General features: G+C 35.5%; 1 protein-coding gene across 4 annotated transcripts in view; it reads right to left on the reverse strand.

Moving 5' to 3' along the window:
• Nucleotides 1-19,211, reverse strand: part of pappab (pregnancy-associated plasma protein A, pappalysin 1b) — a 252,884-nt gene that overhangs the window by 20,766 nt on the left and 212,907 nt on the right. For all 4 annotated transcript variants that reach the window (XM_073949695.1, XM_073949694.1, XM_009301935.5 and 1 more), the window contains 3 exon segments: nt 17,492-17,639; nt 14,649-14,764; nt 4,086-4,157 (listed from right to left, as the gene is read on the reverse strand). In XM_073949695.1, the coding sequence (XP_073805796.1) occupies nt 4,086-4,157; nt 14,649-14,764; nt 17,492-17,639 (336 nt within the window).

Below are 19,211 nucleotides of genomic sequence, written 5' to 3' on the forward strand. Positions count from 1 at the left end.
AGCTTTCAGAGGGCTGCTAATTACCTCCCATTGAAAACTGGGTCAGGATGAGCTGGGTTCAAACGTCTGCAGCTCTGGCCCGTAAATAAAAAATGGACTGGTCATCTTGCTGCCACATTACAGCAGGACTTGTTATAAATGAGACTGAGGTGCAGATTCATTCCTGAGATGAAGAGCTCTTTCAGAGTAGCATTTGTGCTTTAGTAGTAATGATAATATTATTTTTTATATACAGTTGAAGTTTGAATTATTAGCCCCAATTTCTGATTAACAGAAAGATTTTTTTCAACAGATTTCTTAATATAATAGTTTTATTAACTAATTTCTAATAACTTATTTCTTTTTTCTTTGTCATGATGGCAGTACATAATATTTTACTAGAATTTTTAAAGATACTAGAATTCAGCTTAATGTGACATTTAAAGGCTTAACTAGGTTAGTTAAATGAGTTAGGGTAATTTGACTTGTCATTGTATAACAATGGTTTGTTCTGTAGACAATCGAAAAAAAATATATAGCTTAAGGAGGCCAATAATATTGACCTTAAAATGTTTTTTTAAAAATTAAAATCTGCTTTTATTCTAGCCAAAATAAATAATTAATACTTTTTCTAGAAGAAAAAAATATTAAAGATAATACTGTGAAAAATTTCTTGCTCTGTTAAACATAACACATATACATTTTGTCAGTTTAGTGGCTAATTTGTGCGAATATGTACGAGTCGTACAAAAATGTACAATTTTAAATAGGAAGCACTTAACCCCACTAAACCCAACCGTCATTGGGGGATAAGCAAATCGTACTTAATTGTACGGGTCACACTTTACACTAAGGTTCATTAGTTAATGTTAATTAATGCATTTACTAACATGAACAAACAATGAACAAAACATTTACTACAGTATTTTTTCATGCTAGTTTATGTTAGTTAATGAAAATACAGTAGTTCATTGTTAGTTCATGTTAACTCATGGTGAATTAACTAATGTTAACAAGCATTGGATGTTAATAATGCTTTAGTAAATGTTCAATTATGATTAATAAATGCTCTACATGTGTTGTTCATGATTAGTTCATGTAAGTAAATGCATTTACTAATGAACCTTATTGTAAAGTGTTACCATTGTACAGATGAGATTGCACGAATTCATACAAATTAGCCACTAAATCAAAAAGTTTTGAATTGCTGTGAGATTGTGTTGGAATATTGGAAGAGGAAAATAAAAAATAATACTGACTTTAACTGTATATGTTGCATTTAAAACTTAATTCTCAGTGTTTTATACTAAAAAGATACAAGCATAGGAGATATCCCGAGGCAGCAAATATCCAGAGGTTATACAAAATCATATAAAAAATAAAACAAGTCAGAAACATTGTAAATAGCTGTAAAATATACATACTGCACACCTCACAAATAAGAAAAAAAAAGAGTTTTAATTAAAATTGGAATTAATTACTATAGATGTCGAGATCTGATCACGTGAACAGAATTCTTATTATTTTTAAACACATCTATAGTTATGGGGTGGCACAGAGTTGGACCTCTTTCTTGACTTCGCACAGAAACAGCAACGCGTGTGGCATGATGTCTCTTTTGTTGCAGAGATGCAGATGTATGTGGTCTGGAGGTATTATAAAGTTGATGACGACAACATTACCAAAGCAAACTGTGAAATATGTAAACTTGGGATTGCCTGTCGGGTATTTTAAGCTGAGGCGCTATTCGTTTTTATATTAGATTTTTTTAATATTTACTTTTTCACTAAAGTCCAAAAGTGAACAATTGATGTTATTCATTCCTTGATTGTTCAAGCTATCTCAGAGAAGTGCTCTGTTTGTAAACAGAGTTGTTGAATGCTAAAATAAGGTGAATTAAATAAAAAATAAGGAACATCTTGAATCTGTTTCTTCGCTCCTCTTTATTTTTTATTTTTTATATATTATAGAAGTATTGGATCGGGTTTTGGTTTCGGCAGATACTCAAAATCAAATGACTCGGACTCAAGAGCAAAAAAACCTGATGGGGACATCCCTAATAATTACTAATTACATAATTAAAAATCTATTTAAATTACTTTTCTATTTGCTTGTCTGAAATGTAACTCAATAATCACACAAGTAATTTATTATTTGAGTAAATACTAAAAATCCACTTAAATCTCACTGCATTATCTCCTCGTGTTCACGTGGGTGTCCTCAGAGTGCTCTGGTTTCCCCCACAGTCCAAAGACATGCACTTTAGGTGAATTGGGTAAGCTAAATTATATTCCATTACATTTATTTTTCAGTAAAAATGTTAGTTCAATAACAAGCTAAATGTGACCAATTAAGCCTAACACTGGATGCAATACACTACCTGACAAAAGACTTGTTGTCGATCTCAGTTGTAAGAGCAACAAATAATAACCTGACTTCTAATGTAGATTTTTCTGATGAATCAATCATCTGTTGAACTGCATCCTAATCATCACAAATACTGCAGAAAACCTATTGGAACCTAAGATTTTCACAGAAATCAGTCAAGTTTGGTGAAGGAAAAATCATGGTTTGGGGTTACATTTAGTATTGCGGCGTGCGGGAGATCTGCAAAGTGGATGGCAACATCAACAGGCATAGGTATCAGGACATTTCATGCCTATTACATTACAAACAACAGGAGAGGGCAAATTCTTCAGCAGGATAGCGCTCCTTCTCATACTTCAGCCTCCACATTAAAGTTCCTGAAAGCAAAGAAGGCCAAGGTGCTGCAGGATTGGCCAGCCCAGTCACCAGATTTAAACATTATTAAGCATGTCTGGGGTAAGATGAAGGAGGCATTGGAGATGAATCCAAAGAATCTTGATGAACTCTGGGAATCCTGCAAGAACGCTTTCTTTGCCATTCCGGATGACTTTAATAAAAAGTGATTTGAGTCATTGTAGAGATGTATGGCTGCAGTCCTACAAGCTCAAGTGAGTCATACACAATATTGCTTCTTTTTCCACTGCACCATGACTTTATATTCTATACTGTACGTTATTCCTGTTAACAAGACTTTTGTCTAAGCAAAGTCAGACCTTACTGTCCTAATTAAATAATTAAAAGTCAAGGCATGATCATATTTTAATTTGGTGACATAAACGTAATCTAGAGGCCTTTGCCTTTCATATAAGCCACTTCTGATACCAAATGATCAACTAGAAGTCAAGTTATTATTTGTTGTTTCTAAAACCTGGATAGGCAACAAGACTTTTATCAGGTAGTGTACACAGTATATGCAGAACTGTCAGTCTTTTTAGTAGCAGGTCATTTTTCTACAGCTCTTTCAGTAGGAGAACACGGTAGCTGTGTTTTCGTTCTCATCATTCAGCGATTTCAGGAAGCCAGGAACACGATACCTCTAAATGAGCTTTCCAGGTTCTTCTTAAACGCAAAAAAAGAAAACAAATTGCTCATTGAAAACAAAGGTGGTAACAAATCCCACTTGTCTGCTTTTGTTGGCCCTGTTAAACCTGACTCAGATTAGACTAGACTGGCTGGAGGAGCAAAGGGGAGGAAGACACTACGCACAGCAGGTTTATTTATGTTTTAGACTTCAAAGAGCAGGAGAAGATGGTAGAAACAACTGTTCAAGGTCAGAACAGACCTCCATGACTGTATACGGCTGGGAGATCACCTTGAAGCAGCTCATCTCAGGGATAATGTTGTTATTGTGCACTTATTACTGCTACTGTGAAGGTCACTAACATTTCAGCAAAGAAATGTTTGAAACATGGGCGGCACGGTGGCTCAGTGGTTAGGACTGTCATCTCACAGCAAGAAGATCACTGGTTCAAGTCCCAGCTGGGCCAGTTATTTTTTTTTCTATGTAGAGTTTGCATGTTTTCCCTATGTTTGTGTGGGTTATCTCCAGGGGATTCGGTTTCCCCAACAGTTTCCCAATACTGGGTTGCAGCTGGAAGGGCATCCGCTGCATAAAAAATGTTTCAGAATAGTTGGTGGTTCATTCCGCTGTGGTGACCAATGATAATCAGGGACTAAGCTGAAGGAAAATGAATGAATGAATGTTTGAAATGTGTGTTGAATTATGTGAGCTGTCTTACCTCACATCCCTTTATGCAGTGGAGGGCCTCAGGGTTAGGATACCACTTTAGTCCCATGGTGCATACGATATTCTGCATGAGACAAAATGAACATACTTAAGATTGTTTCGAACATACTTAAAGCAGACAGTTTTTGGAGAGGGGTCTGGATGGAGACCTGTTGCAGTGCAATCTGAGTTGCATCCAATGCTTTTTAATGCGCTCACCTAACCTAACCCCACCCGTCACAGTGACATACCTCACTGCATTCAGTGCATTGTGTCTGAGATTGCATCGTTGAGTAATGCAATCTCAGCCTGCCTCATAAAGGCTGCATCCAGATACTATTGAGTTTTTGGGGGGACAACTTAATTGTTTTATGTTCAATCTACTTCAATTTACAACAAAACTAATAAGTTAATTCAATTCCTTCATGTTGTACCAACACAAATCGATTGTGTGGAACCCAACATTTTTTAACAGTGCTGATATTAGTATAATTTGTTTATCGCGCAGCCTATATTGGCACTTAAATTCACTTTAAAATTATGTTTGCCTAAAAACCCCTAAACATAACAGAAAATACAGGTTCAACCCAGGCTTATTTTAAAAACGTACCCCTATATACATTTCTGGAGAGTGCCAAATATGTTCCAGGACGTACGTTTTTTGCAGTTTTTGTTTTTATGAATCCACCAGAGGCCGCTGCAGATGCTTTTTAAGATTTCTCTCGCGAGCAGCATTCGTGCCTGCTGTTCTCACGTGAATCCACCAGAGACCACTGTTGACTGACTTAATGACTAAATGACTGGCCAATCGGCTGACCCACCCTTCTCCTTCCCTAAACACAACCAATAGTTTTCGGTCACGCTTTATTTGGATGGTCCGTTTGTTGAATTTAACCTTCCTGTCATGTTCGGGTGTTTGATTCACAACCTAAAACACTCATAAATATTGAGATTACCTCTGATTGCTTAAAGGCCTTATAATTTCCTTTACACTCTACACTTGAACATGTTAAAGTGACGATCACCTCTTTCATTGAATTTTGAGTGTTTTAATTGACCGTGTTACACATGTGGTGTTCCCCTTTCAAAAGTGACCACAGTAGGAAATTAATGTATGTAGGTGGATGCTGCACACTGGTGGTGGATGACGTGTATATTACATTTAGTGTCCAGAAAAGTGTTATATAAATGAAAGGAATACTAATAAAAAAAAATTATAATAAATAATAATATTATTAATAATAATAATTATTATTATTATTAACTATTATGTGTTTAATAATAATGACATAGTCCATGACATTAGGCCTACATGTTCATTTTGAAATAGATTTTCAGTGCCCATCTGAATTTTCACTGCAGCTATTTTATGACTATTTCTATAAAGTTAAACACTAGTTTAAGATATTGTTTCCAGGTAAAGAATGCTTTTTGAGCCAGTTAAGGGCAGTTAAAAGAGACCAGACAATTGTGACCGAGAACACTAAAGTAAGAGACGGGGGGTGAACACGACAGGAGGCTTAAGTTACATTGCATATATATGCCAACTAAATCTCATTAGATTACAAGTAAACTGTTGGGTTGGGGTTAGTGTAAATTGACATGTACTTGTACTCTTATAGTCAATGAAATGTCTGTTGAAGGAGCAGTATCAACAGATATTAAGCAGACTGTCTACTAATACTCAACTGGACCATCAAAATAAAGTGTTACCATGTTTTCAATAGCATCAATTGACCCGCCCACCAGCTTCCCTAAACCCAACCAACAGTTTTAAAAAGCAATCCAGAAAAAGAAAAGCTCTCAAGTTTTTCCACGTTTTCAGATTGTACCACATTCTCACCCTGTTATTTATCTGTTTATTTTATTTTGTGGCCTTGCTTTTGTCCTACGTGCTTTCTGGAATCGTTCATTGTCAGACTCCTGTCATTGTGGTCAACTCCTCTCTGCATCTCAAGTCCACTGACGTACATGGTGAGCTAACTGGACAAACTGGTAACAGCGGGAAAGCCGTCCAGTAAGCAGTCAGCTGGTAAGCATGAAAAGGAACACCGTTATACCGCTTCTTAGCGTTCGTTTTAAATACAAAATGCAGCCATAAGTACTTCTGGCTACATAATTTGCGATCTCCAGAATTGTACATAGGGCTGTGTTTTCAGAATGAGCCTATGTTGGACAAGTTGCTATTCAAGGTTGGGCAAGGATTCAGACCTTCAATTCTTAGTAACAACCTAATCTCTACATTTTAACGCACAGCTATGTAATCTCTTTTCGACTATTTCATTATCATACAAACTTAAATCTTTGTTTGATTACTTAAACTAACAACAGCAGCACAGCTTCCCTCAAACACACATTGCGAAAGGTGAACTACATGCTAAGGTTCATCACGCAGGGTCAGGGATTTGTTTGAATCCTTTGCAAGAAGCACTAATAAGCCTTCAGGCTGGCAGGGACTTAGGTTTGAACGTGGAGAACCTCTGCTCTGTTTGTTGACAGAATTCTTTGCCTAACACACAGAACACAAACAAATAAAATCCTCTATGAGCCCAGTGTTCCGGCGGTGGAGCTTAAATCAGCGAGGAATCAATGAAAGCGCTGGGCTTGAAGGATTACAGTCTTAAGAGCTTGGCTAAGTAGGGGACTCATTAAACTCCAGGAGTGCTCCGCAGCTCCCACCCCTGCTGAGGAGAGCGGACGGGACGGGGGGGAGGCGGCGTGGCCCTCGGCGGGTTAACACAGGTAGAGAGGATGTTTGGAGAGGTGAAATGACGCGGTCTGGGGGAACTCCAGATGCAATGAGGAATGGAAAGGCTGAGCGTAAACAGAACATTTCCAAGAAAGCGGCCCTTCGCCCCGCTGGCCAACTGTGGCCGTCCACACATACACACGCTTAGTATTCAGTGTCACACCAAGGACCCAAGCGGCTTGTTTACTCAAGGCCTAATTTAAACCGTCTGCTCCTGAAGTTGTGCTTGTTTTTATAGCTTCTCTGCAGGCCTGAGCTGCACCAGTGCTACCTGCCTTCTATTAAACAGACTTTTATCCCTATCAGAGGATGTCTTTCAGGTTTTAAGGACTTTCGTATTTTCCGTCCTATTGACCTTATTCTTCAAGTATGAGCGGGTGCAGCCATTGGAATGTTTTTGGCTTGAGAATTCCACTCCTATTCGCTTCCATTGATTTCTAGATGTTATTCCGCTTGATGGTACGAACTATTATTTTCTTATCATATTATTTCACTTTTAAAGAACAGTCATGAACACGTTTGTTTGTAGAGCAAGTATTTTGACCGTGTTCTACCATATAATATTCCTAGTCATTTCTCCCATTGGCAAACTGAATCGGAAGTTTTAAAACAACCTCGTCAGTCAATACACTCAAGACGCCATTGATTTAAGGCTCCAATAAACTTTGAATGAACTGATCTAATCAGTCATTTCTCAGTTTGTTTCAGGATTTTGAAACACAGTGACAACTCAACATTTCTTGTTCACTCTAGCTGGATAAATACCTTCGACCTACCATTGGTTCATGCTGATTATGCAATAGAGTGGTGCAGGAATGACATTGGAAGTCTGAGGAATAAATCACAATGCACTTCCTTGAGCTTTTCCTATTGGGTTTCACTATTATTTAAAATGAACAAATCTAACTTGTCAAGCCCACTCACCCATGTGAAGCACACTCAGAATTGCACAATGTTTTCCTAGAAATATGGAGTGTTTATCAAAATATAAATATATAGTGCTTATAGAGAGAAAAAAAATATTGTTTCCTACAGTTGCTTTCTAGTTGAAATGAATATTTGAATTAAAATTAAAGTAAAATGATGTGTAGTAATAAATTATGACAGATTTTTTTATGAGCCTTTCCACAAAAAATGACAGACAGTAGCTCTGTTTCTATCCAAAAATGCGAATGAACTTTATGCGCAAAACTGGATTATCGCATGAACGCTATGCAAATAAAGCTGCGTTTCCATCCAACGAGTCAAAGCAAACAAAATCGTCACTCCCTGATTAACTGGCGCCAAATATCAACAGTAAAAACTGAATTTGCTGCAGTAGGAGAAGCTGCGTCCATCTTTTCTTCATCTAATAGATGACTTACACCTCAGAAGGCAATCCTGATATGCAGTGAATGCGCGGTGGTGTTTGAAGGTGTCAGACGCTGAGCACAGACGCTCTTGATTCTGGAGGCAATGATAATATAATAACACTAATACCTAAACGGTAGGTCATTATAGAATGACCAAAACAACATTTTAGATGTTTTATAATATGCTTAGCCTGCTGGACTATCCATTCACACACATTTTTTTGGTCACACTTTATATTGTCGCTTATACCTGTGAACTTACATGGTAACAAGATGTGTAAGTAGTATGTAACTACAGTGTATGTACACACTGATACATAGTATTTACTTGTGTAATACTGATGTAACTACTCACGTGTAACAACACACAATAGTATGTGTAAGTTCAAATGTGTAACATGACTTTAATAACAAAATTATTGTGATTAATTGTGATTCTACAATTTATCTTAAAACAACATATAAACATAAGGCATTTGTATATTTCTCTATACACTTATACTTTTTTGGCAGAAGTTTGCTGTCGTTAAACAGTTGCACAAAGATTTAGGTTTTATAAATTGCTCAGTAATTTGTGACCATTTTACATGTTATATTGAGTGGACAGTTCCTGAGGATTTACCCTGAAATTACACTGGTATCACAAGGTGAAACCTTCTAATGCTAATGCTTCTAATTTTTATTCTAATACAGTGTTCAGAAACACATGGTCAGGTGTGGAAGTGGGAAAACACCTGCAAGTACATTTTATTGTTACACAACGCACTTAAGTAATTCTTGTTACAGATGTGTATTTTCTTAGTGTTGTTACCAAAGTCCTGTTACACATTTGGGGCTCTATTTTGACGGTCCATGCACAGAGCGCAAAACGCAGTGCGCAAACGCTTTCAGGGCGTGTCAGAACGCATTTTTGCAAATTTACGGACGGGAAAATCCGCTTTGCCCGGTGGCGCATGGTCTAAAAGAGTTGAGTTTATTTTCTTAATGAGTTGGATCACTTTCACTTTCGCTCTTGGATAGGGAAACCTTTACGCACAGACATCAATTAGTCTATAAATAATTAATTGCGTTTGTTAAGCGCAAATATTCATTTCAAAACTATTTCTAAATTCAGTTCTAATTTTTAGCAAATAAATAAATGAACAATATTAACGAACTGTGTGCTCAAAAACCTGAGTTATATCCTAAAACACATCCTGTGCCCCTTATGGTCTAAAACCTGACAGGTGGGCAAATCTAAGCTTGTTTTTAATAAAACAAATATAAATATGGATATAATAAATAATACTGCTAATAATAATAACATTATACAAAAGCAAATTGTTATGAATGAACTGAAAAAGCCTCCCGAGATGATGAAGACATAAAAGCAGTGATTTTTCATATTTATATAGGCTAGAAAATAATATGTTTTGTAATATTTTAATCCTTTATATTTATATCCTATATCTATTCTTATTATATCCTATATATATCCTTAATATTAAATTTTTTTCATATGTAAAGATATTTGTCTATTTTGCTCTTGTGCATATTAAGCAGTGTGTAAGCGAGGCACAACTCTGCACCGGAGTTTAGACCTAGTTTGTTTTGGTCTAATAAAAAATCTATTTTAGTTTCTCAAAATAGCAACGCGTCAGCAGTGCGCCTCAGAATGCCTTCCTTTTTAGACCAGAACGCCTATGGGCGAATATGAGCGCTAATGCATTTGCTATGTAAACAGCGTAGCGCAACGCCTCAAAACGACTCTTGCGCCAAGCTGAAACTAGCAAACAAGTATTGCGCCGCGACTTGCGCCACATTGCGCCGGGTGTATGATAGGGCCCTTGAACTTACACATACTATTCAGTGTGTTGTTACACGTGAGTAGTTACACCAGTATTACATAAGTAAATACTATGTACCAATGTGTGCATACACTGTAGTTACATCCTACTTACACATCTAGTTACCATGCAAGTTCAAAGGTATAAGGGACACTTAATATATAGTGGTATATAAAGTAAAAGTAAGTAATATAAAGTAAAAAACCCATTTTTTCTGGAGTTTGTGCGGTAAAAGTGTTTCCATCATAGTTTGTGCGCATCTTTTTTTTATCAAATAAAAAGTTTATCCTACTTAGTTATGCGTATACGTATTTTTATGCGCATTTTCAAAATGTATGCGCATCTTGGCATTTCCATCATCCGTTTTTTTATGCGCATATCCAAAACACACATTAAAAATAGGTGGATGGAAACATGGCTATTGAGAAAGTCAGACTTCACGTTTCTGCTTTTTTCTCAGTGTGGTCATTTTTATTGTGTTAATTTTGATATTTCACTTTACACCTAAACACAACACGAACACCACTTCACTGTGAGAATATCAAGCCTGTAGGAGGATGACTAGCCTACATACAGTCTTGTATGCGATCAATACAATTGACGTAAATAAACTGCTCAGGTTCAGTCTCGAACAATCTCCATGAAGAAACCCCAAAGGCCTTGTTGGGTCAATCCCCCTTCAAGGCTGACTTATCCTGAAGAAAACCTATGATATGAAGGATTAGACCTGGAGGAAACAACACTATAGCGGTGCTCTCGTGAATTTGTTTGTGCTTCCTAAAGCTCCACTGCAGCTTAAACAATCAAGTAGAGAACCACATGGACACAGACCACATCGAAAGAGAACGAAAAGCACGACCACACCAAAGAATGGAGGAAATGCAAATATGGAACAAATAATCCAGACAACCTCATAACCGCCGACGGGCATGACGTCACCCAAAAATGTCATTCAGCAGTCCATATATAAATGAATGACATAGTAAATGCGGAAATGGATATTCCTTGAGACCTGTCTGGCCTTGTTGACCCCTCGCCACAGCTATTGATATAGCAAATGAATTCATACAGTTTCCACAAAGATACATGAACCACACGTTCATCTCATTCCGGGAGTTTCTAAGAGTCGCTGGCTTTTTTGTGGTCGCTGTCTGTCGGTAGGACACAAAGCAAAGACTCTACTGTTGAGATATAATCACTTTTTTCTCCTCTTACACAGAGGAAAGGCCCATTGAAATGTTTCAAGCAAAGACCATCTGTTATATGACAACGGTTTAAACTTGGGGTTCCCAAACGTTTTAGCTCATGACCCCAAATATGAAAATGCCAGTGATTTGCGACAACCGTTATCCTCAGAAGTGGTAATACAGTAAATATACATTGTGCACACGCACACACACTAACAGGCTTATGTACAGTTGAAGTCAGAATTATTAGCCCCCTTCGAATTTGTTTCTTCTTTTTCAAAATATTTTCCAAATTATGTTTAACAGAGAAAGGAAATTTTCACAGTATGTCTGATAATATTTTTTCTTATATAATTTTCTTATTTGTTTTATTTCGGCTAAAATAAAAGCAGTTATAAGTTTTTTTAAACACCATTTTAGGGACAAAATTATTAGCCCTTTTAAGCTATATTTTTTTCTCAATAACCCACAGAACAAACGTCAAATGTCACTTTAAGCTGTATAGAAGTGTCTATAAAATATCTAGTAAACTATTATTCACTGTTATCATGGTAAAGAGAAAATAAATCCATTATTAGGGATGAGTTATTAAAACTATTATGATTAGAAATGTGTTGGAAAAAATCTTCTCTCCGTTAAACAGAAAATGGGGAAAAAATAAACAAGCGGTCTAATAATTCAGGGGGGCTAATAATTCAGACTTTAACTGTAAAACACAAGCATATTGACAATAAGGTTATTAGAGTTAACGAAAACTAACGAAAAAACGAAAACTAGAATTGAAAAGATTGACATCGTCTTACATTTGTGATTTCCGAGAGATTTTTTGCAGGTGAAATATACAGTTGAAGTCAGAATTATAAGCTCCCTTTTGATTTTATTTAATTTTTTAAAAATATTTCCTAAATGATTATTAACAGAGCAAGGAACTTTTTACAGTATGTCTGATAATATTTTTTCTTCTGGAGAAAGTCTTATTTGTTTTATTTCAGCTAGAATAAAAGCAGTTATTAATTTTTTAAAAATCATTTTTGGGACAAAATTATTAGCCCCTTTGAGCAAATTTTTTTTTCCGATAATCTACAGAACAAACCAACATTATACAATAACTTTTCTAATTACCCTAACCTGCCTAGTTCACCTTATTAACCTAGTTAAGCCTTTAAATGTCACTTTAAGCTGTATAGAAGTGTCTTGAAAAATATCTAGTCAAATATTATTTACTGTCATTATGGCAAAGATAAAATAAATCTGTTATTAGAAATAAGTTTTTAAAACTATTATGCTTAGAAATGTGCTAAAACAATCTTCCCTCCATTAAACAGAAATTGGTGAAAAAATAAACAGGGGCCCTGATAATTTAGGGGGGCAAATAATTCTGACTTCAACTGTGTATTGTTTAACTAATACCATTAATCAATTAAAAACGTAACCTTTGGGTTAACGGTGAATCGGTTATTATGAGCATCACTAAATGCAACAGTCTTCCAACCATAAAATGATTTCATGTAATTGATTAATTTATTAAATTTCAATGGCTCATGGCTTTTTATTTGCAGATGATTTTTAAATGTATTTAATAACTACTATGTTTTGTTTGTTATAGATAAAATATGGTAATTCTAATAGTTTCCTAAAATGTATTTTTGAACATCACCAAGCAACTGGTGGTGCGACTCATAGTCATGCGACCTTCCCAGGGCATCCTGAACCCCACTTTGGAAACCGTTGGTTTAAACAGTCACCATATTGTCACGATAAAAGGTGAAACATTTTCCGGTCATTGCTGACCACAGTTTGAGTCAGACTGTTCGACATATTTGTCGTTTCTAAAATGCTCGAGGTTAGTCTGAGAGTCTCTCAGGAAATAAGAAAAGGAAATGTTTGTTATTGCTGTCTACAGCTTTTGTTTGTGTCTATTACATTTTTTTCATGACAAACACTTCCTGATGGCTCGTAACACATTTATGCAGTCGCGTGGTTATGTTTGCTATGTTTGCTTGAGGTTCTGACAATTATTTGTTTTGGAGCAGAACTTTTATCTTATGTATCATCGACCTTCCTCTAGTTGTGTTCCTAGAAAGCAGGTTATAAAGACACGCATTCAGAGAAATAGAAGTAGATAATCATAACCATCAGTTATGAAATGTGAGGTAACTTTTAGGGTAAGCAAGCATAACCGTGTTCCTTTGAACCAAAGCAGAGGCTCCACAGGGAATTAAAAACTTTGCTAAATAAATACATAATTATATTTTACTTTTATTCAAAATTTGTTTTTTATTTTTTTATTTTTTTTAAAATTCATGATGCATTAACTAACAACCCGGGCTCATTGTGGAAACGTAGCCCCGCGGACGTTTCTGCGGACCGTGATTTACGTCCCGGGAGGTATGTATTCGAGCGGTTTTTGTTTTCGCGGATCCGCGAGAGGCCGCTGTGCGTGATTTTCTCTCGGGAGTGCGCGCCGTTCGCGCCCGCGCCGTTCTCGCGCGAAAAGCCGCCGGATCGGCCGACTCAGCCGCCCTCCTCTTCCTCCTCCTCCTCCTTCCCTAAACCCGAGCGACGGTTCGCAAAAGCCGTCCAGAAAAAAAACAAAACAAAAGCCCTCGTCTTCAATTTCGACCGCATTTTCGGATCCCGCCGCGTTCTCGCCCTTATTTTTCGGATTCCGTTTTTCGTCTTACCTGATATCCGGAACCGCTGTTCCCCGGACTTGATCCCGGTCGTCGTCCCCGCGGCTGGCTCCTCCTCCTCCTCCGGGGCCTCCGCTCCACCGACGCAATGCTATGAGCTAAGAGGACAAACTGGTTGCATCGGGAAAGCCCTCCACTCGGAGGCGAGCCGTCGGCCGTCGAGCGCGAAGAGGAGGGGCGGAGCGGCGCCACACCGCTCCGCAGCGTTCGCTCGAAAAAAACTAAACACGGCCTTACGTACCTCCGGCTCCAGAAACGTCTGCGGGGCTACGTTTCCAGAATGAGCTTGGGTTGTTAACTAATGTTAACAAGCACAAGCGTTGGATTTTATTAATGCATCATTAAAAGGAAAGCCTACTAGTGTAAATCAATCTTCTTGTGTGTTCGACAGAAGAAACTCATTGAGGTTTAAAACCAGAAAAGGCTTAGCAAATGATGACAGAATTTTCATTTTTGGGTGAACTAGCCCTTTAAGGTGTTTGTTATGACTACTTTTAGCACTTAGGTTACAACCCTATCACACAGATGATGATTTCTGAGAAGTTACATCATGACCGTGTGTTGAACGGCACTGCATGGTGTTAGATATAGGTACTGAATTACGACATGTTTGAAGCTTTAGCTTGTATTATGACCAGGTCTCAAACATTCACAGAGTATATTCATCAAAAATTTGACAAAGTTTGCAATCTGAGATTAAACTACCCAGACAAAACATTTAGAATAGTGAAGTGAGCCAACCCAAATCTAACAAGGTTTGTGGCCTCACCTTAACTTTGGGTGGGTTCCACCAGTGGTCTTTCATCACCGCTGCCACGCTCATGTTGCTGGGCAGGAGCACCACACTGCTGCTGGCATCTCGACATGACACCTCACACTCCTTTCCTGCTGGGCATCACAGACACGGGTTATACATGTAACTAATTAAATGCACCTTTATCATCATTAGAATTGTAGCAGTTTAAAAATGTGAAAGCTTGTCCTGATGTCCTGTTTTACTTACAGATACATTTAAACCATTCAGTTGTTTGTCAATGCTGTGTTGCTAAAGTAACTTGATTCTCTATTACTACTAATACACCCTATTCAATCTTCTATTCAATCAACACATTCAGAAATAAAGGTACGCGAACTGTCACTGGGGTGGTACCTTTGCAAAAAAAAAGTTAAAAAAAGTAAAAGTGCACCTAAAAGGTCTATAATAATACCTCAAGGGTACATATTGGTACCTAAAAAGTACAAAAGTGTTCCTCTTAAAAATTGTAGGTACTAATACATATATGTTTGAGGACCAAAAATGGACTTTTTAAGTACAAATGTCTACCTTTTGAAAAGGTACCACCCCAGTGACAGCTTGCATACATTTATTTCTATGAGTGTACGAATAAAATAAATATAAAATAAAGTATGAAAATTTAATTATTTAAAATAAAAAATAAATTAAATAAAAAATACAATTAAAAAAATTATAATAAAAACGAAAAACAAACAAAACTAAATAAAACTAAACTAAATAAAATAAAATAAATGGGCTCCTTTACAAAATGGAATGGTTAAAAGTGTCTGGAATATTATTAAATGTAACGTAAAGTACTGTAATTATTATGGATGTAACTAATTGATCTATAAATGTCCGTCCCAATAAATGTATGTGAGATTATTCCGGAACTCTATCAGTTCATTAAGTACCAATTTTTAATGTCTTACAATTGAAACTGCTTGCTACCAATTTAGTACCAGTTCTCATTATTAATTAGTTTCTTATTAACTTCCTGTAATTAAGATATTGACTATTAATGCTTATAACCAGGGTGCGAATTACAAAGAGGTTTAGGCAGTGGAAGGCTGGTTGGGTGGAGGATAATAGGCGGTCTGACCCCGCTAATTAACGATTGTTCCCTAAAAAGTTTGTCAAAACAAAATGTATGGGGGTCAGCAAATACTGGGAAATAGTTCACTCTGACTTGTATTTTTAAATAATAATTCCATTTTCATTTTTACTTTTTTTATTTAGAGTTTTTACAATGTAGATTTTGTCAAAGCAGTTCAACATAGAAGTTCTAGTAAATTGAAACTGTCAGTCCAGTTTTCAGAAAACAATTGCTTAGAAGTTTGGTCTGTATAGGATCTAACATAGACGTTGATTTGGAGGAATTTATCAGTTTAGACGGTTCTTCCTCACCAACTGCTGAGAAAGTCTGTAGTGATGGTATTTCTTTTTTTTCATATTAATAATGTTGATTATTAAAATAATAGATAATATAAATATGCATTTGAGCACCCCTATAATGGTTTATTGCATTGTGAATGCATAATTGTGCCTATGGGGTATATGCACAAAGACTTTTAATTTCAGTCCAACCCCAGGGCTTCCGGTCATCCCATACAAAACCACCGTGTTTAAGATCTGATTTAAAAAAAAAAAAAAAAACAGAGATCTTCACTGCTTGGCTGAGATATGATATGAAAGTGGATCTCAAACCAAACAAGAAGCATTGCATTAAATGATATTTTTCTACGCCATTTCTTTTAAATATGGAAATTAATTTTACCCCAGTATTTTCAATTGAATTTCTGCACAAGCCTGTGTCTAATGATGGCGCCTTTGTTTAAACAGTCTTTCGTCTATTTTTACGCTTTTACCAAATGGATGCTTAAGTCTATTTAACTGATTAAAGTGACCTCACTAAATTGAAAATAGTCACATAAAGCTTTTTATGTGAAGTGCATCATTGGCTGAAAAACATTCATTTACCAGTATGAAACTGGCAGATCTACAGCAATGACAGACATAGTTTGACCTACAGTAATATCAGTAAATAGCTAATCAGAGGATAGTATATATACTTTAGGTGAGTGCACTAAATATCCTACACAACACTAAAAACTTAAACACATTTTATTAATAAATTAGATTCGTTAAATTTGATTTACTGAAGCATGTATTGCACAAATTAACATTACCTTAAAAAAAGTTGACCACTCGATCGGTCAATGTACTGTATAGTTTGCACACTGCTAATAACTATTAATAAACAGCAAATTAAGAGATTATTGAGGCTAAAGTCATAGTTAATGATTTATTAATAGAGAATTGTACCTCAAATTAAAGGATAATTAATATATCAATCTAATAAGCTGATATTTTGTGATTAAGTAACAGTATTTTTATTACAAACTTTGAAAATAGCCATGCAGACTTTAGATTAACTTGAAAAGTATATCAAAAGTGTTTAAACTGAAATGAAATGGCATCTTTTATATCACTACATATTAACAAACATCTTTACTATATTGTTTGATAAACCTAGCTCATCCTCGCTAAATAAAAGTAAAAAAAAACTTAATTCAAATCATTATTAAAACAGATCAGTCTGTTTTACATGCAAATCAGTAACTAGAATATGCAAGTAAACAAGCCTATTTAAAAAATCAGATTACTTCCTGCGGCTGACGTAACCATACATGTACTCTACTTAGTGTATTTCATTTGTTATGTGAAAAAAACATGCTGTAACAACACAGCCGCTTGTTGCAATGTTAAAAAATGCTGTTGAAAGAGCCTACTTTTATTTTTTAGGATTAAGAATTTAGAATCAGACATGCAGAGACCTATGCCGTGTCCATCTTTGCAGCTGAGATGGATGTTTGGGCTGAGGTTCTGCGGAAGGGAGCACTGGCCTGTCAGGTTTGGACAGAGCCGGAAGGAGCCGGTCCAGTTTCCGTCCTTTCTGCACCGGATTACATTGGTGGAAGGAGCCTGGAATAAAAACCATCATCTATATTAATCATCAGAAATGAAGTTCGATAACCATAATCATCTGAAGCAAAAACAACAAAAACTGTGCTTTAAAGGGATAGTTCAACCACAAATGGCCATTTTTATGAATGTAATTAATGGATTTGCAAATGTCTGTCCCAATAAATGTATGTGAGATTATTTAGGAACTCTCAGTTCTATTTAGGATCAATTTTGTCTTTTAATTGAAACTATTTGGTAACACTTACTATCAATAGAACAAATTCTCACTCTTAATTAGTGTCTTATTAACTGCCTGTTATTCAGATATTGGCTGTTTATTAGTACTTATAACTAGACTGTAAAAAATATATATAATATAATATACCATGACAAACCATATATATGGTTGCCTTAAATTTTTAAGCTCAACAAATTAACCTTTTAAATCAATTAACCTTATATTATATTGAACAGACTTAAAATAGCATGGGTAACTAATAAAATTAAATTAAAACATGATTAACTTAGTTTAATACAATTGACTAAAAACATGTTGTCATGACCAAGTGATTATATCTTTTTTACAGTATTATTAAATAAATAGTTTATACCTAATAAGATTATTGAGGCAAAAAGTCAGTTAATGATTTATTAATAGAGAATCGTACCTTAAATTAAATGATAATTTAGACATCGTTCTAATAAGACGATTTTGTGATGAAGTAGCATTTCTTTATAATACAATTTGACATTACATTTTTTTTTTATTCTTTTAACTTTAAAAAAGGGCAGTTTTTTTTCATGATTTTAGATTAAAGTGAAAGGAATTAAGGAAATAAAGTTTAAAAACCAACTACAATAAAAACCAACTACATTAAACAACAACAAAAATATGCTTTAAAGAGATAGTTCACCCACAAATGACAATTTAACTCAGTATTTACTACAAAACTTTATTAGTTTGGTCTTTCTATTAAACACTAAAAAAACACGTTTTAAAGTAAGCTGACTTCCAAAGTAAGAAAAAAAAAAGTTTTGAGTGTATTTTGAAAAATGTTGGAAACCATTGACTTTAATAGCATAAAATCGATGGTTTCTGACATTTTTCAAAATACATAATTTAAATACTTATTTAGAATAGCTGAAACAACACAATTATGAGATTTCATTGGGGCAACTTAATATTTTTATGTTAGATCCACTTAAATTTGTTAAATTAGACTTTTAAAATCATATTATTTGTGTTGATGGTTAAATGTTTGTGTTGATTCAGGATTTCTGTTTTTGTTTAGTGTATGCAAATGTGGATCTAGGGTCCACGACAAATTTCCCCATTGGAGTCAATAAAGTGTAAATACATAAAGAAACTAACACATTTGTAAAGTTAACTTAATCGATTTGTGTTGGGACGATATTACTGCATTTCTTTACAGTGTATCTTCTTTTGTGTTCGACAGAATAAAGAAACTCATAAAAATTTGAAACAAGACGAAGTACATGATGATGATTTAATTTAAACCCAGGATCATTATTGGTTTGTACCTCTAGATACATTTTTGGAGATCGCAAAATACACCCCAGGAGGTACGT

The sequence above is a fragment of the Danio rerio genome, chromosome 5 (genome assembly GCF_049306965.1).
Source record: "Danio rerio strain Tuebingen ecotype United States chromosome 5, GRCz12tu, whole genome shotgun sequence".
Classification (NCBI taxonomy): Eukaryota; Metazoa; Chordata; class Actinopteri; order Cypriniformes; family Danionidae; genus Danio; species Danio rerio.